The 27,367-nt window shown below is 47.4% G+C and overlaps 1 protein-coding gene across 2 annotated transcripts; it reads left to right on the forward strand.

The window, feature by feature from the left end:
* Positions 1 to 22,416, forward strand: STEAP3 (STEAP3 metalloreductase). Of its 2 annotated transcripts, none has more exons than XM_005153779.4 (5): positions 1 to 74; positions 11,722 to 12,205; positions 12,660 to 13,187; positions 14,738 to 14,902; positions 20,833 to 22,416. In XM_005153779.4, the coding sequence occupies exons 2-5, from the start codon at positions 11,723 to 11,725 to the stop codon at positions 21,121 to 21,123; spliced, it is 1,467 nt and encodes a 488-aa protein (XP_005153836.1). In that variant the 5' UTR covers positions 1 to 74; position 11,722; the 3' UTR covers positions 21,124 to 22,416. The 2 variants fall into 2 exon arrangements, with proteins under 2 accessions (XP_005153836.1, XP_030909276.1); XM_031053416.2 differs by lacking the exon at positions 1 to 74 and adding an exon at positions 4,597 to 4,647.
* The last annotated feature ends 4,951 nt before the right edge of the window (positions 22,417 to 27,367 follow it).

Here is a 27,367-nt window from a genome sequence, read left to right on the forward strand (position 1 = left end):
AGCACGCGGCCTGACATCACCGTTGTCGGCTCACCGCTACCGGACGGCTCCGCTCTCCCTCCCGCCGCCCAGAGGTGAGCACCGCGGGGAACGGGCACAGCGGGATTCGCCCTTGCGCGGACGGCGCGGCGGGGCTGCCCACGGCCTGGGGCCAGCGGCGGCGGGGCTCGAACAGGCAGCCGCCGGGCCGCGGCGGGCTTGCAGTGCGGGGCGGGGGTGATGTGGCTCGGCTCGGCTCAGTTCGGCTCGGCTCGGCTAGGCAGGGAGGTGCAGCCGGGGGTGCCCCCGCTCGGGATGACTGCCCGCTCGGTCCGGGCCACGTCCCGCCGGCTCCCTCTCGACGGAGATGGGAGCGGATTACGGTCCCGCTCGCGGCCGCTCCGCCTCTGGCCTCGGGCAAGGGGTCCGAGCCGGCAGTTGGAGCGGCCCGCAGGGCGGTCTTGGCTGTGGCTGCCTTGGTGCGAGTGCTGGGTTTGGGGCTGGGGCCACGTTCCGGCCAGACATTTCCAAGGGTGTCGGTGTGTCCCAAATGCTGTGATCAGGAGTAAAAGGCCGGTGGGATGCCCGTCCCTGGCCGGTGTACTGGGCTGCGGTGAGGGGCGTCTGCTGGAGGCGTTTTCCCGGCGTTGCCGAACACGTCCTTGCAGGTGGAGGAAACCCTCTGGCACGGGGCACAGACCGGCTCGAACAGGGTCGGGTTTTGCTGTCCAGATACACCCGTGCTGTGGTCCTGCTGAGTACGATGGGGTGGCACATGTAGATAGATTTGCAAGTCAGGTTGTGTCCCTCATGCAGAGGGCAGTTTGCACTTAGGCTTCACTTTTTCATTCTCAGCTCTGCATATGCTCTGAGGAGGTGAGTGGCTTTATCCAGCTGGGGGAAATCAGCACTGAGATAGAAAAACTAGGGAAAATATTGGCCGGGGCCCATGGTCCCTCAGGTGAGCAGGGAGCAGACACGGGTTCTGTAGCAGCGTCAGAGCTTACACAAGGTACAAGGGTTGAGTACACTATGGGGGGACTGCATGGGATCCGGTTTGAAGTACAGAAGGGTGAAAGCTGTGAAGGAACTGGAGAGCTGACTTTGTAATAGGACCATCCCACAGGGTGTAACGTTTGCCCTGGGGGGTGCATGAGGCAGTGATGAACAGGGAGCTTGGGGGAATGTTCGGGTTTGTAATGCCTGCACCCCACTGAGCCAAGCAGGGGGACAGACTGATACTGAGGACCCCAGATAATTTCCCTCAGTGTACTCTAAATAAAACTAACACAGAGAAAATTGCCTCCCGTGGCAAGAAACCAAAATTGAGACAGCGGGAGAGGAAGGCCATTGTCTCCCACATCAATACTCCTGAGGGCTGAGAAGATGCAGTATTTAAATCTTGTTAGTCCTCCATCAAGCTTAAGTTTTCTCTTCTAAAATCACATTTACTATGAAACAACTGTACAGAAATACAAGATCCCATAGTCACTGCACATATTTGATTTCCTCCGTGATTGGAAAGAAGAAAATGTTGATGACTCAACAAGTCTTTGTTTAAAAAAAACCCACCACACCCCAGGAAAACAAGCATCTGGAAATCATAATATTTTTTCTTTTTGCTTGTTTACTTTGCTTTTTATTTTTGTTTTTGGTTTGTTTCACTTGTTATTGTTAGGAACTGTGCTTTGACTGTGACCTTGTAACATCACACCCATAAATAGAAGCAGGTTTAGATTCAGGGGAAACACATTTTTTCCGATGGTGGAAGAAGTAGGCCAGCCACACCAGCTCCCTTGAGAGGCAGGAAAGGCACCGGCAGCTGTGGTAGATGTCACATAGCAAGAAATAATATACATCAAGAACTAGTATATGTCACATACCACAGATTTATAAGTTTCCTATCACTGATTAGAATTAGCTTTTTGTCAAGCCCATGATGGAGGAAAATGCTAATTATTTTCATACTCTAATTTACTGCATCTTCGTAGTTTTCCCTGCAGCCCTACAGTGGATTGAGCAGTTTCCCATCGTCATCTAAGTTAAAGTGAAATGTAGCATAACTGCAAGGATAAAACATTTTGAAAGCACGATGTGGGAGCCTACATCACATTTCCAAAAGCCGTTAGGTACTCTGGGGCCTAAATCACTTGAACATTTTGATGATTTTGCCCAGGGTTTAAGGAACTGAAACAGAAATTCCTTCTGTCCTTTTCCCAGGTTCTCAGATTTTCAATGAGTCTCTCTAAAGCCTTGATTGTGGTAACATGTGCATTTCCATTTAGTTCCTATGAGTACACCATTGTAGTCTTTGGAAAAAATGTTCTGAGAGCTCCCCGTGGACCGCAGGCTTCAAGAATCAGGGTCTGTAGCTAATGTGTTCACCACTGAAGTATGCTGATACCATGATCATGTGCAAGCACTAATAGATGCCAACATGTATGGCTTCAGGTACTTAAAGTAAGAGCTGGTTTTAAAAAAGCACATTTAAGACCATCAAAGCGGGATCTCAGATGGACACAACTGAGCAAGCTGACAGCATTAATTCCCTCTGAAGCAGTCAGCACAGCTTGGCACAGGATGGCTTACCTGAGTAGTGGTGAAATAGGTGGTATTTGTCCTCATCCAGCACACATGGGTCCCACTAAGTTGTGGGGGTCCTTGGGGGAAGGCACACTGCGCACACATTCTCCTGTACATGTGCAAATGTGCACCAGAATCCCTCTTCAAGGAAAATGTACCCTTGAGTTGGAAGCTTCTGCAGCTGCTGCTTTATACCACAGTATTCTCCTTCTCAGACACCTCTTCTGCTCAGCACAGCAGGTATGTCTGTGGCATGTCTTGAACCTGCCCAAGGGAACATAGGCTGCTCAGGCAAAACAAGTGCTATATTCACAAGGCAGCATGATCACCATAGTCATCATCCTTCTGTGGTCCTTTCCTGGTGAAGCCACCTGATGTCTACCTTTGCTTTTCCTCCCATCTTCTCCCAGGTCAGTAACATTTCTTTCTTCTTCCTCCTTTCCTGTTGGTCTCACCCACTTGAAGAAGTGAAGAAAAGTAGAGAGAAGTGTAAAATAGATGGCACCCAGACAGCAAGACATCAGTGGTTCAGTGTCCCTCAACTGAAGGGTCCAGGTGTATTCATCTCCCTGGGCTGACCTGCAAGACCCCTGTTGGTACAAGGGAAAAGATGGAGTGAGCTCTACTCCCCAGAATGTTGGACCAAAGGCTTACATTCCTGCCAGGCACAAGCAAACAATGGGGGCAGGAAGGGGAAGGCAGAGTGCTCACCCCAGGGCAATTAGCTGACTTTCAGTCTCTGTCTCCCATATAACTCCCAGCCACCTGGATCCCTGAACAGGACCACGTGGTCAGCCGGTTGTGTTTGCCCCTTCTCTCCCAGGTGCTTTCCGGGAGCTGCTGGGAAGTGCAGAAGCAGCAGAACATGGCCCTACATTAGGACCTTTCCTGGGAAGAGCACCCCATTTTCACTCCTCTGTTTATTCAGAGCTGGCTCAGAGCTACATCTGTGCACTGTGTGCTGTGCCTGTGCTCTGAAGGAAGGGAAACGAGATCAGTAGGAGCTGGGCTGACCCTGTGCCATAGATTGTATCTTCCCTCCACCCCACGCTGCCTCCTGGGCCTTCTTCTCTCCCCATGTGGTCCTGTGCATCTTCTGAGTAACCAGGAGAGGCAAAATCAGAACTGTGAGGGAATGCTGATCTTGGAGACCCTTCTAACAGTCACTACAGCAAACGAATAGCCAATCCAAATATTTCCATGCACACACAGCGGAATTCTTCTGTGTCTTTCCTGGAAAGCAACAAAGAGGTTTTAAACAGCTGGAGCCTGCCAGCTCCCTGCAGTGACTGCTGCAGTCAGGTTTCACCATCTCTGAAGCCCTCAAGCTCCTGGCAGAACAGCACACACACTGCCCGGAAGAGAGCAGAAGAGATTTTCTCCAGCTCAGGAGCTTCTTTCAGTCATGAGCACCTCCTCCCATCCTGTCTGGCTGCAGGGCATTATTAGATCTACCTGAGAAGCCTCCACCATCTTGGCCTTCTGCCTGCTTTCCTGCTCTCCCTGCACTTCAGGGAGGGGAATGCTCAGAAATGAGTGAGATAGCCGCTAACTTGGTGAGAACAGCAAGTGAATTAAGACCCCAAAAGAAAGCAAGAGAAGCCACATAAGACTTAAGTAGAACACCTGAAGTTGTAAAACCACAACTTTATGTCACTTGATAACTGTGAGATGACAAGCAGGGGAAATAACCCATACGTCAGCATCAGCACTGCTGTAGCAAAACCCTGTTTCCCTGTTTTGGTTCAGGTGTGTGCTCTCCATGGTCTTACAATGAAGACTCTGGGCTTCCCACACTTTCAGATTCCCGTTTTATGAAGTTTGATTACAGGGCAGGTCTTTCTCAGGCTTCTCATTAGTCTGTCAACACAGCAGGCACAGGCAGCAAGATCTTTGTGTGGAAGAGTAGAGGAAGCTCTTCAGACAAGGACTTTCCTGCAGGGAAGTGGTACTGCAAAGAGGGGCCCCTGGCCTTCAGAGACAAATGTGGGAGAGGAGAGTTTGGGGACTATCTATCATTGGGTAACTGCTTAGTTTTGTTGAAAATAACAGGCCAAAAGTTTGCTTTCCAGTTCCACGTCACAGGTGGGTGTTTTTTCTGCTCAGCATTAATATTGCCTGTGTAACCTTGGGAAATTGTCCCTGCGAAGTGACCAGAGTCTGATATATTTCTATAGGAAAACTGTACCCAAAATGTCTGAATATCTGTGGGAAAAGAGGCTATTTTGCCCCCATGGGAAACTTTGGTAGCCCTTTCTCCTCCACTTTCCCTGTTTTGAAAGATGGTTTTGAATTTTGATGATGGTGAAGAACATCTCATGTTTAAGGACATGCCTTTGGCTTATTGCTGGCTTCCAAAACCAACATCCTCAGTATTTATCAATGTTTAAACCAGAAGGTGTATGGAGGGGGGAAGGTCAGCGCCTGTCAGCCCATGTTTCATTAGCAGGTGATGGAGAAGGGAGGCACGTACTGAATTTACAGGTGATACGGAGCTGTGAGGGACTGGAAATACTTTAGAGAGACTAAGAATTAAAGATTGTGGCAAATGGAAATCTGATCCAAAAAAAAACCAGGACATGTGTTATGCCCTGTGTGGTAGGACAGATTGATCATGTGGACGCTGGGTGAGTGACCAGCCAGGCAGTGGCCATGACGAGCCAAAGAGTGGGGTGATGGGCACCACGGCTCATGAGTCAACAGTGTCACACAGTTCTGCAAAGGCAAACAGCCTGCTGGGGTGAAGAAAGAGAAGTGGCACTTCGGTAAAGTGGCATCTCTGCTCCAGCTGGTGCCTTTCAGTGGCTCGACTGGGATATGCAGCTCTGGGAGTCCTCTAAGAAAAATGAGAACAAGGAAGAGAGGCTGAGTTTTGGACACTTGGCAAATAACAGCTCTGAGGAAAGAGCTGGGTTTCACTTGTGCAGGAAAAACTGATGGAGATGTGAAACTCATTCTCCAGATGCAGAATGTGTCTGCAGAGAAGAAGGGGGCAAATTGCTGTGTCCTTTGGGGGTACAAGAGGAACCAATGAGGTTAATTGGATCAACATATAGAGAGGGAAGAAAGCTGGGCTCTGTAGGAGCTTCAGTTTTAACAGAAACACTTTCCCTGGGCAGGGGAAGGAATAAGGACCTGGGAATGCAAAGTTCATCAGGGTGGAGAGCGCTGTCAGGGGAGCATGTAGCAACCCAACAGGTCCCACAGCAGGTCTGGGGTCACAGCAACCCTGGGAGCCTGCAGCAGATCTGTCCCCACTGTGTCACAGGGGACAACCTCAGCACCCAGCAGTCATGGTACAACTGTCTTCCCTGTTCCACCTCCCCACCCTGCAGTACAGGTGCAGGGTGAACCCACCTGTTCCTCACCAGTGCTCCATGCCCCATGTGCCCCACTATCGAAGGGGACAAAGGATAGTGGCAGGAGGAGCCCAGCTGCCATCATTTCCTCATTCTTAAGGCCTGGCTGGTGTCTTGGGTAGGTTTGCAACACGGCTTTTCTGACTGAATACTGAAGAGTGATTTATTCCCTTTGCCAGTTCCTGGTTTGTGCCCTTGGGGAGTTCCTTCTGCTTTGGAATGAGAAAGAGGGAAAGGGGCAGCAAGTCTGGTTTTCTTCCTCCTTCCCTTTCCTGCAGAGCAGAGGAGTTATTTCCAGTCAGCCTGGCAGGACCGAAAAGTTTCCTGAAATGTGCACCAGAGCTGGGGTTAAAGCAGCTTTGGATAAGCCGTTTTCTTTTTTTTAATCTGTTCCAGTCCCAACAGGTACACAGTACTTGCTGTACTCCTTGAAGGGGCATTCCAGTGTGGAAAAGAGTCTTAAATGTTTTTATTTTCCCTAGAAACAAAACAGCTGTAGACAGAAAAGTGAGTATTTCTGCTCACAGTAAGACCTGAATTGAGACTTTAGGCACTGAGTGCTCCTTGTCTGCTGGGGTTTTTCAAGGGTTAACACAGCAGGAGATGCTTTGCAAACAGAAGCTATAGGGCAGCTTCATGGTTCAAAGGTCTCTCCATGCAGACCAAAAGTCCCCTGGGGGCAAAGATCACTCCTGTTCCTCCAGTGTGTGTGTTTGTGGGGCCATGCTCCATGGAGCTGGATGGCAGTCATGGCTGGCAGCACCCAAAGGGACCATCCCGGTGCAGAAAGCACAACTTTCCTCTGCAATGACTTAACCAAGTGCTCTGCTACATCAGCTGATTCCTCATGCGGCTTGTTGGTCTTTCAACCTATGTGCTCATTAGGGGATGTAGGTGATAATTATGTACTTTATCTCAAGTAACTCCCAATGCAGAAGCTGAAGCACAGAGCAGGCTCTATGATGACCTGCATCAGGTTGAATTCACAGCTACTCAAGACTCAGTTGTGGTCAGACTAAACAGAAGCTAACCTTGGGGGAAGACAAAAGCAATTGTGTCAGCCAAGGTACTTCTGGGTCTGTCTGCCTGCTTGAGGCTGAGCTCAGAGATGGGCTTCTGTGCAAACAGGAGCCAGTTGTACTGGGCAGGACCATTACATGGAGCTCCCTATGAGATTGCTGCTATGTATTTTGGCACAGTTTGACTCAGCTATATGTTTAAGACACTGCCTTTTTTATTGGAGTTAGGGTAACATTGTCTTTTATCTGATAAATCTGAAAACCAAGACAGTGAAATGGGTCTTGATTTCTTTTGGCCAGAACTGAAGCTTGTGCCTTGCCACCACAAGTCCATCCTTCTTCAGGGCTTGTAACTCAAGCACCTCCAGACTGCGAGTTGCAGGAGACAGCTAGGCTATCCTGTTGTACCAGAGGAAGTGAAAGGGGCCCAAAAAAGGTGGTCTCATTGTTAAAGATGTGGTCAAGGATATCTGGGTCTTCCCAGGCAAACTTGCTGGAGTGCTGTTGTCATAAGTATCTTGGTCCCCCAAGTCTGTCAAAAGAGGATAACGACAGCTAGTTCCCCGTTAGCCGTGGGGGATGATCTGCTTGGCAGATTGACTCTACTGTGAGCTCAAAGACACCTGAGTGGGCTCCTGCAGCCCAGCTCCATCCCATCCTGCTGTCCTGCTGCAAAACCTGAGCGAGGGCCCTCAGTGTGAGCAGGGAAGCAGAAAAACCTTGTTTGCCTGGCACTGAGCCTAAGCTAACAGCCTCGGCCAAGCCTCAGGTGCAAAACACATCGAATTATCCGTGTTTTTCTTCTGTGAGAGCCCCTCCCTCCCTCTGCCTGGGCAACAGAGATTTGACTGCTTCCTTTCACCCAGCTTTTGTCTGTCTGATCCCATTCTTTGGGGCAGGCGCAGCCTTCTGGCCAGTTTTGGTAGGGATTCTGGCAGAGGGAAGCTCCCGATCTTGCTCATTGCCATTACTGCTATTGTCCTGCAAATAACAGCAGTAATTGCAATGCAGTCAGTGAACCGCATACAGCAACAAGCAAGCTAGAGCTGGACACAGCACCCCCATGCATTGATACAAGGGTGTCGTTAATAGCCTAGCTGAAGGGCAGCTTTACACTGCATTAGATACTTTAATTAGGGTACTGCTTCCCAGTTAGTCTTGAAGCTAGTTTACTTCCAGTGCTGTGCTTTAAATAATCTTGTTGCTTCCTTGGTGAGAAACCAATCTTGAATTGCACGTGCCATAACTCAGAAGGCCTGCAGTATCCTTGATAGGGAAGATCAGTAAATGAGGTTTATCTAAGGCTGCAGCATGATAAAGATGTGTCTGAACACCAGGGTATTCACTCTTGGCCTCCTTTGCTTCCAGGTGGCTCTGCAGCATCCTGACCACAGTGCTTTGCATTTTGTTTTAAGCAGGTACCACATTACCCATAGGTGCAGAAAAAGCAGTGTAGACATGGTAAGCCAGGGGCAGCAGCATGAGATAGGGGGTCTGCCTGCTCTGCAGAGATACGGAAGTGAAAGAAACTGTTGCCTAATCAGACACTCCATTTCCAGGCATCTGTTAGGCAGAGACCACAGCATTTATCTTGGTGATGTGCATTTACAGTGAAAAAGGGATTTTCTCCTCCTTCCTTGGGAGGATTTTGGTGCATGGCAGTGATGGCAGGTGGCAGGCAGCAGCAGGGACCACATTGCCATCCTACCAAGGGCTGTACGGCAGGAATGGATCCTGTTCCAAAGCTCCAACAGTCAAGGCATCACAAATAATCACACCAAAATCCACATAAAAGATTTTGAGGGTTTTTACTTTTCAACTATCCTGCTGACTTCAAAGGCCATTTACTTCTGTCATCCTTTGTAATCAAAATAACTGGAGACAACAAAGCTGTTTATCTCCAAACATTGCCAACATCTCTCTACATGTTCAGTGGCAGTTACAGGACAGAGAAAACACACTACAATAAAATTAGCTTGCAGCAAAATTCATGTCCCGGTGGGAGCACAGGGAGCGCTTCTGAGGTGTTTTAGATCGATTATGAAATGTGTCTGCGGGTAACAACCACTTTGTCACCCTGAATGCTGATTTCTCTACCCTTGGCTGAGAGCCAGAGATGCATCTCTCTGTTTTGGGATAACAGTTTGCATATACAGGTGGTGGAAAAGGAGGTGGGGAAGTGTGTAGGATAGAAAGCTCATTAGGCTGAACAATAGAATTGGCCCTGGAACAAATAGTTCTGGTCACAAATAAATTTAGGCGCAGCAAGAAGGTTTCTAAGAAGTAAAGCAGCAAGGTTTTGATAAAGACCCTTAATAAGGGGCCAGGAAAAACAACCCAACATATTTTCAGATAGTGCTGCTTTACTTTACACTAGAGGTTTTGCAGCACAGCTGGTTGTGGACAAAAAGCACTGGTGTTTCCATGACGCACTCCAGCAACTGACCAGAGCTCCATTTGTGAGGTTGCTCTTCACCTTCTGAGGGCTCAGGTGGTCCCTTCTGCCTCCTCACCCATGTGTTTTTTTCCCAGGCTGACAGCCCTTTTCCAGACAGGGAAAGAGTGACACCCACTCTTTCCCTATGGCTTTTTTCTAGGCTTATTCCCTTTTTTTTCTTTGCAGTGGAGTGAGCAGAACTGCAGTGTGCTGTTCAGTATGGATTTATACAGTGGTATAGTAGCATTTTCTGTGTTGTTTTGTATGCCTTTCCTACTAATTCCTAGATGACTAACATCCTAGTGACTGGCAGGGGTTTGTGCACAGGCAGCTGCCTGGGTTAACCAACCTGACACAGCCAGCATCACCAAATCAACCTTGCAGCACTTAAACCCTTCTGCAGGTCTGGAACATACTTCAGAGTGAAGTATGAGTAATTCTGAGTTTAACAGGACTTTCTTATCTAGAGCATGAAAGAAAGTCTACATGACGTGTGAGGAGCAGAGGAAAGGTGTTATTAAAGGGGAGAAGTCTGCATGTCTTTCTTTGGCATTTTTTTTCTCCTGGAAGCACACATATCTTTGGTCTCTGGGACAAGAGAGAGGTAAGGAGAGCAGGCAAACCTCTGCCACTGAAACACTATTGTCACTGAGGCTGTGAATTGTTTTGTATCCAGGATAGTGAATCATACAGTTTTACCTTCTATGTGTTGAAAGTGTTTTGTAGGTTTTTCATGAGGAGCAGGACTGAGAGATTTTCATACCTGTGCAAGAGATCTTCTCTTCCAGTAACTCAAGCTCTGCTTGATGTGTGCCTGCCTGGGAGCACTGAGCTTGTATTTTCAGAGTAATGCAACCCTCAGATCATTTTTCTGAGTGTTCTTAACAGATTTACAGCTCATTAAAGTGCACATATATTTAGGGGTATGAGGCTTATGCCCATAGGCAGCTTTTGCCATGTGTCAGTAGTGAATTTTGGTGCTCGGGCACTTTTAATGAGAAGATAGTTCTGTACATTCTTCATCAATAATGACTGACTGTCCTAAGTGATTATAATGCAAAAGCTTCATCTTCTCAATATTTACTCCTTTTCCAGTATCATTCGTGAGCATGTTGAACAACACAGATCCTCAGGGAAATCTCCTGACAACCCATTCCCATGATGAAAATTATTTATTTCTTCTTACCCTTTGTTTCCCATTGGTAACCATTCATGCAGAAACATCCTTCCCCTTCGCACCACTACTGTGCCAATGGTGAAAAGCCTTGGGTGAAGAACATTTCCAAAAGCCAGTGAAAAATATAGCCTGTGCCAGGGACCAGGTCACCCCATCAAAGTGGTCACCTTCACTTTGAAAGAACTTGACTAGCTGTAAGGCAAGACTGTACTCTGCCAAAACCAAGTTGTCTTGTTTCCCACTCCTTAAGGGCAAATTTGCCATTCCTTAAGCCAAGGGGCGGATTTGAACACCTGGTGGCAGCAGCCTGGCACTTCCCTGACTTTCTGTTGACTTCCAGGCCTACCTGGTGTGCTGTCTGTGAATTTATTGATCTGATTTAAACCTCTCTGTGGCTCAATATCTAATTCGTTAAGGAGAGCAGAGTGTTACAGGGCAAAATTCATTAATGTTTGTAAAGCTCATCAAGATCTTTCATGGGCAAATCCCATCATATTTTAATATATTTTTAAATGTCATGAGTAAATTCTCATTACTCATTGAGGAGCTGAAGCAAACAGCACTTGCCAGACCCAAATATTGAAACAAGCAAAGGCTGTAGCTCTCTTCGTTTACCTCTTTTAGGACACTTTCATTTCAACTGAAACACCCTGCCTAGATTCTGCTTCTGCAAATCAGAAGCAACCCATCTGGCTTTCCCAAATGCAGGCTCAGGGATCCCCATGGACCCCTGGCTCTGGGCTTTCTGAAAGATGCCTGGTAGCTTCATGGGGCCTGAGAGTTGCTGGTCCCGGTCGCCTTTAGCATTGCCCTGGCTTTGCAATGTGAGATGCCAGCATGAAGAACAGCAAAGAATGGATGAGTGTATCCAGCAGGTGCTGGATCACACAAATCCAAGAAACCTTCCTGAAACCCTCCTAAAACCCTTTGCCTTCCAACCCATCGTGGTGTTTTTTGCCACTCCAGTGGTGCTTGTACATTATCACTCACTTGCTGGTGGGTTTGGCACCCACCAAGTGATGGTGGGTCCTGGGCTACTGGGACCAAAACCACACGCACTTTTGTTCAAGTGGCCCAAGTGATGTTCTTCCCCATGACCACGGATGTGGTTTGGATCTCTGTTAGAGCTTCACAATGAACTTGCATTTCCCTTTGTTTTCCTGCCAGGATGTCTGGAAGAGACATGGCCAAACCCCTCCTGGGCCGTCAGACCATAGAAGGTGACCCCAGCATCACACCTGCAGCTGGCCGCACCATTGGGGTGCTGGGGAGTGGGGACTTTGCACGGTCGTTGGCCATCCGCCTAGTGTGCTCCGGGTTCAAGGTGGTGGTTGGCAGCCGCAATCCAAAGAGAAAAGCTGGCCTCTTCCCTTCCGCAGCAGAAGTTACCTTGCAGGCTGAGGCGGTGAAGAAGACGGATGTCATTTTTGTGGCAGTTTTCAGGGAACATTACTCTACCCTCTGTGACCTGGCTGATGTGCTGGTGGGCAAGATCCTGGTGGACGTTAGTAACAACACCGAGATCAACCATTGCAAAGAATCCAATGCCGAGTACTTGGCTTCCCTGTTCCCAGCCTGCACTGTGGTCAAGGGATTTAATGTGGTTTCTGCATGGACACTGCAGTCAGGTGCCAGGGATGGAAATAAACAGGTACTATTTTCTTCTGACAAGGGCCAAATCCCAACTTTCAGCAGCTGAGGTCTGGTAGCACCAGCAAATGGCCTTAGGCTCCAGCAGAAGGGGCCTGAGTGCTAGCTGTGGCATCCAGAGAACACCCCATAGCTTCCACATTTCTTTGCTCAGAAATTAAGTACCCTTACTTACTTCATGCTCTGTAGTCTTTGGAGCCTCTGCCTAAGTGAAAAGTATTTATTTAATTATTTGTTTATCTAAACACAACCAGTAAAACAAACAGGTGATGCACATGTGAAAGGAAGCCTGTACAGGAGAGAGGGCTTTGACAACCATGGTAAATTCCCATAAGAAAGCCGGCCAGGAAGCATGGTGCTCCTAACATAGGCTCCTTTTAGTATCCTTCCTGCCGCACTTGTTCCCAGCAGCCTGATCTCTCTTTGTCCTGTGTTTATATTTCTGTTCATTGCAGGTTCTGATTTGCTCAAATAACCAAGAAGCCAAGCGCACTGTAGCAGAAATTGCGCAAGTCATGGGATTCACCCCTGTAGATATGGGCTGCATGTCATCAGCCTCTGAGATTGAGAACATTCCACTGCGCCTCTTGCCAGCCTGGAAAATCCCCATCTTTTTGGCTCTGGGGCTTTTTATTTGCTTCTTCACTTACAACCTGATCCGGCAGGTCATCCACCCTTATATCAGGGAGCAGAAGAACAAGTTGTACAAGATCCCCATCGAGGTGGTCAACACAACACTGCCTTGCGTGGCCTATGTCATGCTGTCTCTTGTCTACCTGCCTGGGGTGCTGGCAGCCTGCTCACAGCTCTATTATGGCACCAAATATAGGCGCTTTCCAGATTGGCTCGACCAGTGGCTCCAGCACCGAAAGCAGATTGGTCTCCTCAGCTTCTTCTGTGCAGCTTTGCATGCTGTGTACAGCTTCTGTCTGCCCATGCGCCGCTCCCACCGCTACCAGTTAATTGAGACAGCCGTCAAGCAGGTAATGTGGGTAGTCTTCAGGTCAGCATCTGCAGTAATCTTCTACACATATTCAGTGTAGAAGGGTAATAGGCTTAGTACCTTGGCTTTTGCATTCATTTTCCAAAGTATGGGTGGGACAGTGGGAATAAGCTGTTATCTTATGAGCTCTTCCTCCATGGGGCAACCGCACACCATGCATCAGGCATGCACCTATTCAAACTGAGAACCAGCCATCTTAGCAGGGTGCTGCACAAGCATTTTAGCAGGACCAGGATCAAACTCCCCTGTGCCATAGCTCCCCAGAAGCATGAGCAAGCCTTTGAAACCAGAGGTACCTGGCACCCAGCATGTCTGAGACTGGTGCAGAGGCAGGAAAAATGCTAGGAGAAATCCAGTAGTGCAGGAAGCAGAGTACTCCTCAAATTTTATGCCTAGATTTTGTGAGAGCCCTGTTTGCTCACACTGACATTCACAGTAGGTACCTGCTGGAGTGACCAAGTCATAATTAGGGGAGTGAGAGCTCTTTTGTAGAAGGTGTGTCTTCACAACATGCCTCCAGGTGTTTCACGATAGGATGGTGAAGAACTGGTCATAGTCTAAGAGAAGGAGGAAATAGAAAAGGACTTTACTGCCCTACTGAGACTCTTGTCAGTGTTCATCCAGTGTGAGAGTGCTACCTGCAGGCAACTCGGCCAGCTCTGCAACTCAGCAGTGTCATGAGGAAATGGCATTCGGCCCTTCTCCTGCCCCTGGCTTCTTTCTGCTCTACCCCACTCTCTCATGTGATGGCACAAGCTTTGTGCAGCCGAGTGGGGAATCTAATGACTGAACTGCCCTACAGTCAGTCTGCTTTCTCTACTGGGATACCTGCCTCAGGAAGAGGGAAAGGGCTATGGGTGCAGAGAGAAGCAGGATGGCTGGTTTTGGCAGCAGTACCTGTCCAAAGCATCCATCAAACAACATCTCCAACCTCTCAGCTCCAGCCATGAGCAGGTCCTTCTTCACTGCCACAGTCACACATTAATCCCAAACATCCTGTGTTCATTTCCCTCTACCTCCTGTTTTGTAGCAACATCTTTGTTTAGTAAATTAAGCCCATTTAATGGGCTGAAGAGGACAGTTCTAAATGCTCCTCTGCCATGCAGCATAAAACCCATCTTCCATTAGCATGAACAATTTCCCCCCTAAATGCACTTAAAACAAAAGTTATTAGGAGAGTACTGCATATTCAAGCATCTGTATTTGTTTTCATGGCTTTAAACTGACTTCTCATTCTGATTATTTCCAAATGCAACTTTGGGGCTTGCTGCTGTGGTTACAGGCTACGGGAGCTGAAAGCATTCAGCAGTTTTTCCCAGTAGGCTTTGAATCAGGTCTAACTTTGGCCAAATGGTGGTGGGATAGAACAGCATTTCCACACCTCCCAGACAGACAAATAGTGCTGGTGGCATGAATAAGATCAAGTGTTCATCAAGGAAACCTGCTTCCAAAACCAAAACAAATACAGATAAAATTCAGCTCATCTATTCCTAAGCACTCCATTTTAACAAACCTTCATTGTCATTCCAGGCGGTGGAGAAGAAGATGAGTATCTGGGTAGAGGAGGAAGTCTGGAGGATGGAGATTTATATCTCTGTTGGAATAATTGCCCTGGGTTTGCTGTCGTTGCTTGCCATCACTTCACTTCCATCCATCGCGAACTCTCTTAACTGGAGAGAATTCAGTTTCATTCAGGTAAAGTTGGTATTTACTGATGCCAGAGAGTGATTTTGCAGAGTCTGGCCCTCCCACAGACCACAGAGGGTAGAAGTTGACCTGTCATCCCAGTACATCCCTGCTCCAGCACAGCAAGTACAAGCTGCACACCAGTGTCGGGGGCAAAACCTGTCACTCCACACCTCCCCATGCACCCCAGAGCCATGGACACCCTACTCAGGAGGTGACACCAAGAAGCAATAGCAGAGCAGAGGGATGTAGGTGTCCCAGGGAGGGCCACGCTGCTCTCCTTGAGGGTTCACCCTGTCTTCATGGGGTGCTTCTCTCAGGGGGAAAGGTAGAATGTAATGTGCCATGGGCACCCACATGAGGATTAGTGGCAGGCTTAGCAGTAGGGAGTCTTTAATGTCTTGGTTTCTCACCCTGCATTTGGCAGTATTACTAAGAGATCTCGAGAAAAAAAACAGCATGGGCTTTTCCTGTGTGGCACCCACCTGCAGAATCCTTTTACCCCTCACTCAGTGGCTGGGAGCAGCACTGCCATTCATAGCTAAAAACCTCCTTAAGTCACACAAAGTAGAAAGGCAGAAAGCCTTGGGTTATTTTGAGAGGGCAGGGTTGTTCACTTCCATGGGTAAGATCCCCCTTGGAGCCAGCTGTGTATCAGTCATGCACAACATGTTGGAGCTACTGTGGGGAGTTTGCACCAGGCTGTAGAGGGCAGACAGGTAACCTGCCATGGAGATGGTTGGCTGGAAGACACGGATCTGCCTTTGCATTTCAGACAGAGTGAGTTTCTGTAAAGGAATGCACCTGGGAAGAGAGAGCAGGGGAAGGTCAGGTTTGGCGGAGCTTGCATGCACACAGATACTCAATAGACAGGTTCAAAAATGCTTAGGCTGGTCTATAAAAGTGCCAGAGCCCAAGAAGCACAGAGAACTGAGTTCAATTTGAATGAAAAGACCATGTCTGATACTAAAAAGTAAACTAGAAATGGAATTTTTCTTTCTCAAAAAACCATTCAGTGGTTTAGGGGCCTTCTTTCCACTTGCAGCAATGTCCAAGCTCTCAAGGGCCAAATTCCCTCAGTGACCTGAGTCCACCATGCGGGACATTCACAAACCCTAACTGCAGCATTCCAAGGCATGTGCTTGGAACCAGGCTTACAGCTAACTAAGGATAGCAGGGAATGACTCCTCAAGTATTACCTGCACATTAGAGAGGATTTTGAGGTCACATTCCACTCACCATGTCACTGTCATATCCCATAGCCCTAAAATCCCTTGTTGTGTCTCCTACATCACTGCTGCTTTGCATGCACCAGGCTTCTCATTCTGAAGCAGTGACACCATGAGACACCCCAACATGTGTGAGCCCCCGTGGGACCCCATCCCCCTGTATCTTCCATGCAGACCCTCTCTGTGCATCACACCAGCACTCACTTTCAAAAGAGGGGGCAGGGCTCACGGGTGCAGAGGTGAATATCTATCATGCTGCCTCTCCTGTTGAAGCTCTTCCACAGCATATAAATAATTCAGTACTCATTAGAGCAGGAGTTTGAAGCCTGCTCCCTCCACTTCCCCCACAAATGATCACCAAACAAGCAAGTCAGTTTTGTCTTTTTTCCTCTCCTGCTGTGGGCTAGTAAGTGATTATTTACACTGAGTAGAAGAGCCTCACCAGGAGAGTTTGATCACAGGAGACTGTCCCTCAGGGAGACAGGAGACCCAGCTTTAACCCTCTCTTTCAGATCGGACAACAGGAGCATATTAATTCTTGCCGCCATGTCTCAGGGGAGAGCTGCAGCTGCTGGGTCATTGGATAAACTGATCCTGGCTTAGGCATCCCATACCAGGAATCCCAGTCTTTCCTTGCAGCCTGGAGTGAGGCATTAAAAACCCCTGCATTTCTTTTTGGTTACCCTAGCAGCCTGGCAGCACTCCTGGAGGGTGATGGCATCGTGTCATGTAATATATAAGTTGTCACAGAATCATTTAGATTGGAAAAGACCCTTAAGATTGTCAAGTCCAACCATTAACCCAGCACTGCCAAGTCCACCACTAAACCATGTCCCTAAGTGCCACATCTACACATCTTTTAAATATTTCCAGGGATGGTGACTCCACCACTTCCCTGGGCAGCCTGTTCCAGTGCTTGACAACCCTTTCAGGGAAGAAAATTTTCCTAATTTCCAATCTAAACCTCCCCTGCTGCAACTTGAGGCCATTTCCTCTTGGACTATTGCTTGTTGTTTGCTGGGGCAGGTAGTGCTGCCATCTCCTACCAGTGCATGTAACACAACTGTTGCATCTGCCCTGTGGGACCTTTTCCTACATCTTTCTAAGGGTATGTCAGCACTGGGACCAAATACATGATGGTCAGCTCCAAAATAGCTCTTGGCTTCCATGTATGGGAACTGGCTGGCCTAGTTCATGGAAAGATACTCATGCCTATTTCTGTCCCTGTGGGATGAAGTGTGACAGTGCAACATGAGCTTCCAGCTGATCATATGCAGGAGAGGCACAGCTGGTATTGTGTCCTACTGTGGAAATGTCATATCAAAAGAGCAGGTTACAGATCTCTTAGCATGTTAGCTTCCAATTTTGGTTGTTTTTTTTTATTATTATTTGGTTGCTTTTTTTAAATGAGGACTCTTCTAAAGTATTTACTCTTCAATAAGTTTCTTGAAGAAATTAAAGCAGATAAAGCTACTGCTCACAGATTCTAGAGGTTAATATTCACATAGTGCGATGTGATCCTCCCTGAATTAATGCACAGCAGCAGCATGTAAATACAAAAGGTGAAGCGTGAGGCTGCTTTCTCAAATATTTGGGATGTCTAGCACTTGATCTGTTTACAGTGCATCAGAGGCATCATAGCTTCCTGTGCCTGGGAAAAGTGAAAGAGAGGGAAAATGCAGAGCACAGCTGCCCCAATCAGATGTTTCCCAAAATACAGCAATTCATTGTCATCTCAGTTGAACAGCCTGGAGTTTTTGAGACACTGCACCAAGAGCCACATTTGAGAGAGGGCTGGGCCTTAATACAAATTCAGGAGCCACTTTGTTTCCCTTCTTATTTGAAGCTTCCCAAGTCTGACATTGTCCAGCAGCAGTGTATGTGCCTGTACTAGTGTCATGGGATACTGCCATGCTCTTAAAATACACATCTGTTGCCTGGCGGACAGAAAATCCTGTTTGGATTGTTGCTAAGGTTTTAGAAACAAAAGTGATTAATTTTTATAGTAGTTTCTGCACATATACAAATTTCAATTAAATATTGTTAAATTGTTCCCCTGTATCTCCTGTTTTAACAGAAAACGTACAGAATCTAGACATCAGATAACAGGAATGATTCATATGTAATTCAACTTATAGGAGACATCTTTAATGTTCCCCAATGATTTACAAATCAACTCTAATTGGCTGAGAAGCAAAAATGTGTATGATTGCCTTCACCTTCCCATTCTGAGAAATCCTCCTGGAATTTGAAGGTTGAATTGACCTCGTTTCTTTATTAGCTTATGTATTTCAAGATATAAAGAATCTGTCATCAGACCTTTCCTAACCCTCCTGTCAACGAAGTGTGAGCCAGAGCCACTTCCATGGAGGTAATGACTTCATGGGACTGATGACAGCAGAAGTCAGAAATGTATCTACGTTAGGAAGGGGCTGCTTGCTTTGGATGCTGCCTAGACATTTCTAAATGAGGCACATGTGACTGAATCACCTTCACAGGGAGCCTCACAGTCACCAGGGAGATGGGGAAGATGGAAGAGTTAATACAGAATAGAAAACACATGCAAAGCCTGAATTAGGAAGATACCGTTTCTATACAGCTGTCTTGCAGAGGGCCGTAACACCTTACATGGGTGGTGGCACCACATTGTCCATGCTGTGAAAGTGCAAAGGAAAGCCCTGCCACTGTTTAAAACAAAAAAAAAGTAAGATTCATAGCCAGGATCTGCATGCAGAGGATAAACAAGAGCAGAGCTTCAAAACTCAGTGTGGTGTCAGGGCTAAGCATGTTGGCAAATCAGCTCCTGTGGGGTGCTCAGCAGGCTCTGCACTGCACTACACAGAATATATATTGAGCTATATGTACTAAGCCAGGCTGCCATCAGCAAAACTTTTGTTTCTCATGCACTTAGAGTCCAACCTGTACATGGCCGACAGCTTGCTTGGTGAGTGCAGCCATGGGACCCTGCTGACCACAGGTCCTTCAGCCAACATCAGCACTGGGACCCTTCCCAGGTACCCTCTGCTCTCACCAGACAGCCCCTCTGTCATTGCCATTGCTGCTGTCTGAGGAGCTGTCAGTACTGTTTCCAGCCACCAGCAGTTTATCCACGTTTTTTGACAATTAGCTTTTTTAGTTTCATGCACCCTGCCATCTGCACACAAAGATGGGTCGCTGAACACCCATGATGGTTTGTCACCTTTTGTCCCAGTAATTCCCACTCCTACTCTCCCCCAGTACCAGCAGAGGTTGAAAGAGGAACTGTAGAGGAACAAATTATTTCCAGCTCTGACATGTCTGCTATGCATAGAGCTCTGCTCGGGCTGAAAAGCAGCCTCCACCCAGGGCAGAAAGCATCTGTTCCCTTGGACTTCACTCTGTCCCATTTCTCCTGCTCTGCTTTACATCTCTGCTCTGCCAGATGAGGCTCAAGCTGGTATTTACAGCCTTTTTCCACCCAGGGATTGTTTTTTGCCTGTTGCAGAGAAGCTCAGAGCACCTCAATATGTCTTCCCTGGACATACCTTGAGAAAGACCATGTTTCTTGTTGATCTCTGCCAAGGTACACCAAGCTAAGTATTTTGATTTGTAAAGGCTTTCCTTCCCTAAGTTAGGGACATCAGCAGCAAAATTTTCCCAGTCTAGGCATCTTGAAATTTGGTTGTTACTGCAGGCCTAGACCAATCATTCAAAGTTGGGCAGCAGAGCAATACTCCCAAGCTTTTATTTGAAAACACAGCACCAAAGGCTTGCACTTCAAGATGCCTTCAGAATTGAGTATGTGGCTCCTGTTGAGTGCCAGCAGGCAAGCTCAGGGGCCACCATCACTGATGGTGGCAGGAAACCACCAGTGAGGGGACCACAGATTAAAACCCCTCTTGCAAGCAACCCTTAAAGGGAGCTGGAACCATTCAGGCAAAATATTGTCTCTGGGTGCTTGGGAACCATGGTCTCAGCTGAAAATGGGGTAAATTTGTGTCTGCAGAACAGGGGCTGGGCTCTTGCTGCTTCCTTGAATGATAAAGGGCTCTTACTCCTTATTTCAAGAATCAAGTCCATCACACAGCCTGATGCGTGACAGACTGGCTCATGAACCAACACAGATCTCTAGGCCAGAAAAGGAAAACCTTCGGGGCTGTTGCCCACCTCAGAACAGAGCACTTCTGTCTCCACAATCTCATTTCCCTGTAGATGATGGCAGTTACCTGAAGGTATCTTTGCTCTGTGTGAAGCTGCAGCTTCACCAGTGTCTGACAGCGCCAACTGCTGGTCCAGAGCCACGATGCTGAAGCTTCACCCTGCCAATCAGCAGCCTCTTGTCAGCCATGGACCGGCAGGCAGTGGAGCTGGCAGTTGCAGCTTGGGAGGAGCATTTGCAAGCTGCCCACACTTATGTGCTTGACAGGAGCTGGGGGCTGCTGCTTCACACAGAGGCAGAGCCCACCTCTCAGCCAGGTTGGCAGCATCTTCTGGGAAGCTCCTGCTGCGTTTCTAATACTACACTTAACGTCTGATTAGAAAAAGAAAACTGCAGTCTGGAGTGCTACCCAGGAAAGGCTTCCAGTCGTGTTTTATTCTGTTTGAGAAATGCAGGAATACTCATTGCTTTCTCTGTGCTATGTACATTTACTAATAATGTAAAAAAAAATATAGGAAAATAGCCAGGCACAAGATTCTCTGCTAACTAACATGTGTTCCTCTTCCCTTTAGTCCACCCTTGGATTTATTGCCTTGGTAATCAGCACTCTGCACACACTCACATATGGATGGTCAAGGGCCTTCGATGAGAACCAGTATAAATTCTACCTGCCTCCAACCTACACGCTCACGTTACTTGTCCCATGTACTGTGATCCTAGCAAAAGTCATCTTCAATTTGCCCTGCATCCAGCAAAGACTTCAGCGAATAAGGAGGGGCTGGGAGAAGGGGAGATATGTGAAGTTTGTTCTGCCCAGTGCAACAGGGGAATATTCAAGCAAGGAGAACTCCAGCAATGTCTAAAGGAGCCCTGGCTGTGACAGAGGATTACAAAGCACTATCAACATTTCTATAAAGATGTTTCTTTTTCTTATATATGTGTATGTTTTGGTATAATTGTGGGAAAATAATAAAATCTGGTGACTTTAGAAAAATGGATGACCATGAAACTAGTTTAGACAGTAGTAGTTAAATTATATTGCCAATTTGCTAGGACAGTTATTGCCTTAAAAATGACCATGAAAGCTGAGCTAGCAGCACTAATACATGGGAAACTGATGGACTGTTAGTTAGATCAGTCACTTGAGGTGCTGTCTGGCAGCTCCCCAGACCAGTACTTCTCAGCTGATTCCCTAGCTGCTCTCATAAATTTCAATGCCTTTTATTATTTTAATATGAAGTGGCACAGTCACTGCAAGGTTAAAACCTCACCTTTCTGCCCAGCAGAATTAGTTTTGCATCTCTGCTCTGCCTACTTGACTTTCACACCCACATACCCTTTCCCATCAATGGCAGAGGGATGGTTTTCATGAGCAGAAGCAGTCAGGCACCTGGACCTACCTGAGGAGCTGGCTCTGTCAGTGAGTCAGCATGGTGCTTTTCAGATGGACACAAGCCCAGATGGACAGATGAAACAGCTCAACATCCCCACAATAACTGCAGCTTCACAGCCTCTAGAAAAACGCTGGTCAAGTGTCTCCAGGTGATGCCTGTGCCGACATACTGTCCAGCCAGTCACCATCCCTTTGAAGGACTGAAACCAATTCCTGCAAATGCAGAACAGCATTTCAAATGGGCTCTGTAGGCGACTGATCCTTAAAACCTTTGACACAACCGTTCATGTAACTTCTGATTCTGGAACACTTAGAAGCAGATTGAGGAATTTTTCAGCTACCTTTTCCCTACACATTTTTAACATGGACAGGGGGTTCAGTGAAGTTAGCTTAAAATGTACCAAAATTGGTTTTGCACTTGGAGTTTTTCTCTCTCTCTGTATATATGTACACAGAGATATATATATTACTGCAGAATATATAACTGGAATGTAAACTCTTTATATTTTTACTTTCTGTATTGCCTACCATGTGCCTCTGGGATATGTAAGAACCAACTGAAAAGCTGTAAAAGTAAGGCCAGTTTTAATCACTGGCATCCATAGTTTATAAAAGATATTCTGAACCGATCTATATAATTATATCTGATCTCGTTTGAGTCTTTCTTCCCTTTTCCCCTTAAACAATACTATTACTTTAATGGCAGTAGTAGAGTTGTATGATTACCTAAATTTTATGGAAATAAAGCTCATTATTGCTAGAAGCTGGTAGAGTATCATTATCAAGGTAATAAGTGAAAATTACCATTATAGAATCATAGAATAGTTAGGGTTGGAAAGGACCTTAACATCATGACGTTCCAACTCCCCTGCTATGGGCAGGGACACCTCACGCTAAACCATACCACCCAAGGCCTTGTCCAACCTGGCCTTGAACACCGCCAGGGACGGAGCATTCACAACCTCCCTGGGCAGCCCATTCCACTGCCTCACCACCATTACAGTAAAGTTCTTCCTTATATCCAGTCTAAACTTCCCCTGTTTAAGTTTTAACCTGTTACCCCTTGTCCTGTCACTACAGTCCCTAATGAAGAGTCCCTCACCAGCATCCTTATAGGCCCCCTTCAGATACTGGAAGGCTGCTATGAGGTCTCCACGCAGCCTTCTCTTCTCCAGGCTGAACAGCCCCAACTTTCTCAGCCTGTCTTCACACAGGAGGTGCTCCAGTCCCCTGATCATCCTCGTGGCCTCCTCTGGACTTGTTCCAACAGTTCCATGTCCTTTTTATGTTGAGGACACCAGATCTGCACACAATACTCCAAGTGAGGTCTCATGAGAGCAGAGCAGAAGGGCAGGATCACCTCCTTCGACCTGCTGGTCACGCTCCTTTTGATGCAGCCCAGGATACTGTTGGCTTTCTGGGCTGCGAGCACACACTGAAGCCGGCTCATGTTCGGTTTCTCATCAACCAACACCCCAAGCCCTTCTCCTCAGGACTGCTCTGAATCTCCTCTGTGCCCAACCTGTAGCTGTGCCTGAGATTGCCCTGTAGGACCTTGCACCTGGCTTGGTTGAACTTTATGATGTTGGCATCAGCCCACATCTCAAGCATGTCAAGGTCCCTCTAGATGGCATTCCTTCCCTCCAGCGTTATCAACCGAATCACACAGCTTGGTGTCATCGGCAAACTTGCTGAGGGCGCACTCAATCCCACTGTCCATGTCACTGACAAAGATGTTGAACAAGACCGGTCCCAACACCGATCCCTGAGGGACACCACTCGTTACTGATTTCCAGACAGACATTGAGCCGTTGACCACAACTCTTTGCATGCAGCCATCCAGCCAGTTCTTTATCCACCAAGTGGTTCACCTATCAAATTTATGTCTCTCCAATTGAGAGACAAGGATGTCATGTGGGACAGTGTCAAATGCTTTGCACAAGTCCAGGTAGATGACATCAACTACTGTACCCCTGTCCATCAGTTCTGTAGCCCCATCATAGAAGGCCACCAAATTGGTCAGGCAGGATTTCCCCTTAGTGAAGCACTGCTGGCTGTCACCAAGCACCTTGTTGTTTTTCATGTGTCCTAGTATGCTTTCCAGGAGAATCTGCTCCAAGATTTTGCCAGGCACAGAGGTGAGACTGACTACTCTGTAATTCCCCGGGTCATCCATTTCCCCCTTCTTGAAAATGGGAGTTATATTTCTCTTTTTCCAGTCGTCAGGAACTTCACCTGTCTGCCATGATTTTTAAAATGTGGACAGTGGCTTAGCAACTTCAATCACCAACTCACTTTGGACCTATGGATGGATTTTGTCAGGTCCCATTCAGGTTCTTAAGATGGTCTCCAACCAGATCCTCTCCTACAGTGGGTCCAAGGTCTTCGTTCTCACAGCCTCTGTGTCCGCTTTCCAAGATTTGGGTGGTGTGGTCAGAGCCTTTGACAGTGAAGACCGAGGCAAAGAAGTCATTGAGAACCTCAGCCTTCTCCAAATCCAGGGTAGCCAGTTCTTCTGATAGCTGCCGGAGAGGGCCCACATTATCTCTAGTGTGTCTTTTGTTTGCTACATACCTATACAATCCCTTACTGTTATCTTTCACATCCCTTGTCAGATTTAATTCTAACTGGGCCTTAGCTTTCCTAACTTGGTCCCTAGCGTCCCAGCCAACATCCCTGTATTCTTCCCAGGCCACCTGTCCTTGCTTTCACCTTTTATAAGCCTCTTTTTTCCCTCTAAGTTTCCTCAGCAGCTCCATATCCATCCAAGGAGGTCTCCCGGCCCTCCTGCTGCACTTCTTTCTAGTTGGGATGCAACACTCCTGAGCTTGTAGCAGGTGGTCCTTAAATATCAACCAGCAGTCTTGGGCCCCCCTGCCCTCTAGGGCTATATCCCATGGAACCTTACTAAGCAGGTTCCTGAAGAGTCACCCACTACTATGACCCACTGCTTTTTCCTGGAGGCACCAGCAGTGATCCTCTTTACTAGTGCATCAGCTGCTTGTTCATTTGGTGCGGTGTGCATTTCTTCATGCAGTTCTGGGTGAGGACATCAGATTTTTGAAGACCCTTGCCTTTAATTGTCCTCTGACTCCTTTTTTTGTTGTTTTGTTGGGGTTATTTTTCATAACTAGCTCCCAGCCTTCTGGATTACTGCCCTCCTCCTTTTCTGTATGCGCTATGATTGGTGTCTGTAGCCCCTGCACAGCTCAGGCCTGGAGCAAACAGGCCTGCTTCCTCTCAGCTCCCCTGACATCTTTTAGCTACTGAGTGCCACAGCTCAGCCCCTGCTGCAGCAGGACCTCCACCAGGGCTCACCGAGTGCAGCCCTGCCCATTCTCCACCTTTCCCTCGCCAGACCAGTGCAGGCGCTCTCTACACCCCGAGCTCTGCACCGCAGCCTCCCCTCTGATCGGCTCTGTCTGGGTGCCCACGCTGCCACCGCCGGGGCAGCAGCACAGAGCTCCCACACTGGGCCCTGGCCCTGAGGCGAGCGCTCCCCCCCCCCCCCCGGCCCGCTGCCCACTAACGCTGTGGCGTCAACTGCCGACCCCGCCCTGACTGCCACGCCCCGCGCTGTTCTCTCTCCCCCGCGCGGTTTTCCCCGCTCAGGGCGGGGCCGTCCCTCCTGGCTCCGCCCCCTGCGAGTCCTCGCTCCCCTCAGCGGAGCTGCCCGCCCCTGGCAGGGCCTGGCGGGGGTCGGGGCTCCCTCGGTGGCTCCCGGCGCTCAGAACGGAGGCTCCGGGACGCGGGGTTGCCCCTGGCTCCGGGCCTGAAGGCTCCTCTCTGGAGCTGCTCACCTCGGCAAAGAAAAAACCCAAACCATTGCTGTGACCTATGGTGCCAGGGCCTCAATTACAGAGCTCCTGTGCCTGTGGTATGGCACAAGGGTATAGACATACACTACATCACCTGAAGCAGTGATATTACACAGTGCTTGTAGAACAGGATCAAACAAGCCTAATTCACTGAACAAAAAGTGCTGTTGGTACAGAGTTCAAGCAAGAAGGTGTTGCAGATGAGGGTTTATGGGACTGGAAAGAAAAAGGGAGTTTAGTACTAAAAATTTGTTCTCTGTTTCTTAAGTCACTGCTCCATAGAAGTGGAATACCAAATCAACCAACTTCAGGATCGGCAGTGCTGCATTTTAATGAGCTAATTTGTAAGCTGATATTAATGAGTTCATTTAAATTCCTGTACTGAAGATTAACCTCTGTAGGTACAGTTCTCTCGCTCCTTCTGTTTTATAATACAAAGATTTTAACAGTGCAGTTGGGGTTTTTTTGCTCTTCAGGGACTTACTTACAAAATGATATATCAAACTACAGTTAAATCTTTAGGGGGATGCACTTGCTTCAGCACCTCAACATAATGTATTTCCTCCAGTCCCTCCAACATCGCCAGCACTGCTGCCATGACCTGCTACAAAGAGCATGAGAAGCCTAGTGGTATCCTTGAGCTCAGATTTCGTGCACTGGGCTAGCAGGACCTGCAGGCCCCACCTCAGGTTTGGGGAACAAGATACCTTACTCCCGCACAGGTTTTCTTTTTACCTGTTTATTTTCTGCCTTAATAAGCAGCGTCAGTTTCACAGAATTTCTGCAAAAGGTTTTTTAGTGCAAGACAGAACCATGTTTATTTTAAAGCTGAGCATACAATATACAGCAGGAAGATACCATCTATGATTAGGGACAGTTCTTGTTAGCAGAGCATGTCCAGTACTTTCATAATCAAAGACTAAAAATAACCATTGTGTTTGGTCAGTCATGAGGATCATATGAGCCATAGTATTATTGGAACCTTTCAAAGACTTAACGTGGCACTACTGTACTCCTAGAAAGATAATCTGCTTTAGATTTAGAAGCCTCAACACTGGAGGATCCATTACAGCTGCTCTTCAGCTGGTTAGTTACTCTTGTTATCTGTCTCCTGTATCTGATCTGCAATTAGCTAGCTTCAGCTGCTGCATGCTGGCCTGCTGGCTTAAAGAGATATCTACAATCAGATGTCTGCTTTTAAGTAGCTGTCTCATTCAGCGCTCTAGAAAACAAAGTTGCCCTGCAAGATTCAAATCTGCTTTCTGCCTAACCAGGATTATTTGATTTGTGAGGGATAGATCAGGGGAGTAGTGTGAAGAAATGGCCACGATACTAACTGCTAGGATATTAACCTTTCATTTCCAGTTTGCTGCTATGACCCTAAAACAAACTGATGTCTCCCAGTTGGATGGACACAAATTCATGTATAGAACCAAAGATGTGACTTGAACGTAGTGTGAAAAACAGACCAATATCACACCTTCCATTTTAAACACCTCTGTTCACTGGAACAAAAAAAAAAAAAAGGCTTCCCGAACTGCCCTTAAATAATATGTTGCCTAGGCTTTAGGTTAGAAAGAAGGATTAAACCTTGCCAAGATGTGAAATGACAGCAGACAGCAGTAGTTCTTACAGTACTTGGTTGCATTCCTGGTACATGACTCTAAGTCACCTGCCAGGGAGCAGAAATGGACATACAAAGGTAAAGTCTCATATTAATCTGTCATACTGAGCTTTTGAATGTATTTACTACTAATTAAAACTCCCACTCTTCTAGCTAGCTGCTTTTGGCCCACTGCAAAGGGAAGAATCTCTTGTTATCAGACAGAGAGGATGCTTGCAAACAAAAGGTACAACCCATATCTGACTAAAAATACCATATCCATAGGAAGATGA

This window comes from Melopsittacus undulatus, chromosome 4 (genome assembly GCF_012275295.1).
Source record: "Melopsittacus undulatus isolate bMelUnd1 chromosome 4, bMelUnd1.mat.Z, whole genome shotgun sequence".
Lineage (NCBI taxonomy): Eukaryota > Metazoa > Chordata > Aves > Psittaciformes > Psittaculidae > Melopsittacus > Melopsittacus undulatus.

What these genes read in the sequence shown, in the direction of transcription:
- STEAP3 (XM_005153779.4), top strand. Translation starts at nt 11,723, where the DNA reads ATGTCTGGAAGAGACATGGCCAAACCCCTCCTGGGCCGTCAGACCATA. An exon ending in CCAGGGATGGAAATAAACAG is followed by an intron (nt 12,206 to 12,659) that starts GTACTATTTTCT and finishes TGTTCATTGCAG; the next exon opens with GTTCTGATTTGCTCAAATAA. An exon ending in TTGAGACAGCCGTCAAGCAG is followed by an intron (nt 13,188 to 14,737) that starts GTAATGTGGGTA and finishes TTGTCATTCCAG; the next exon opens with GCGGTGGAGAAGAAGATGAG.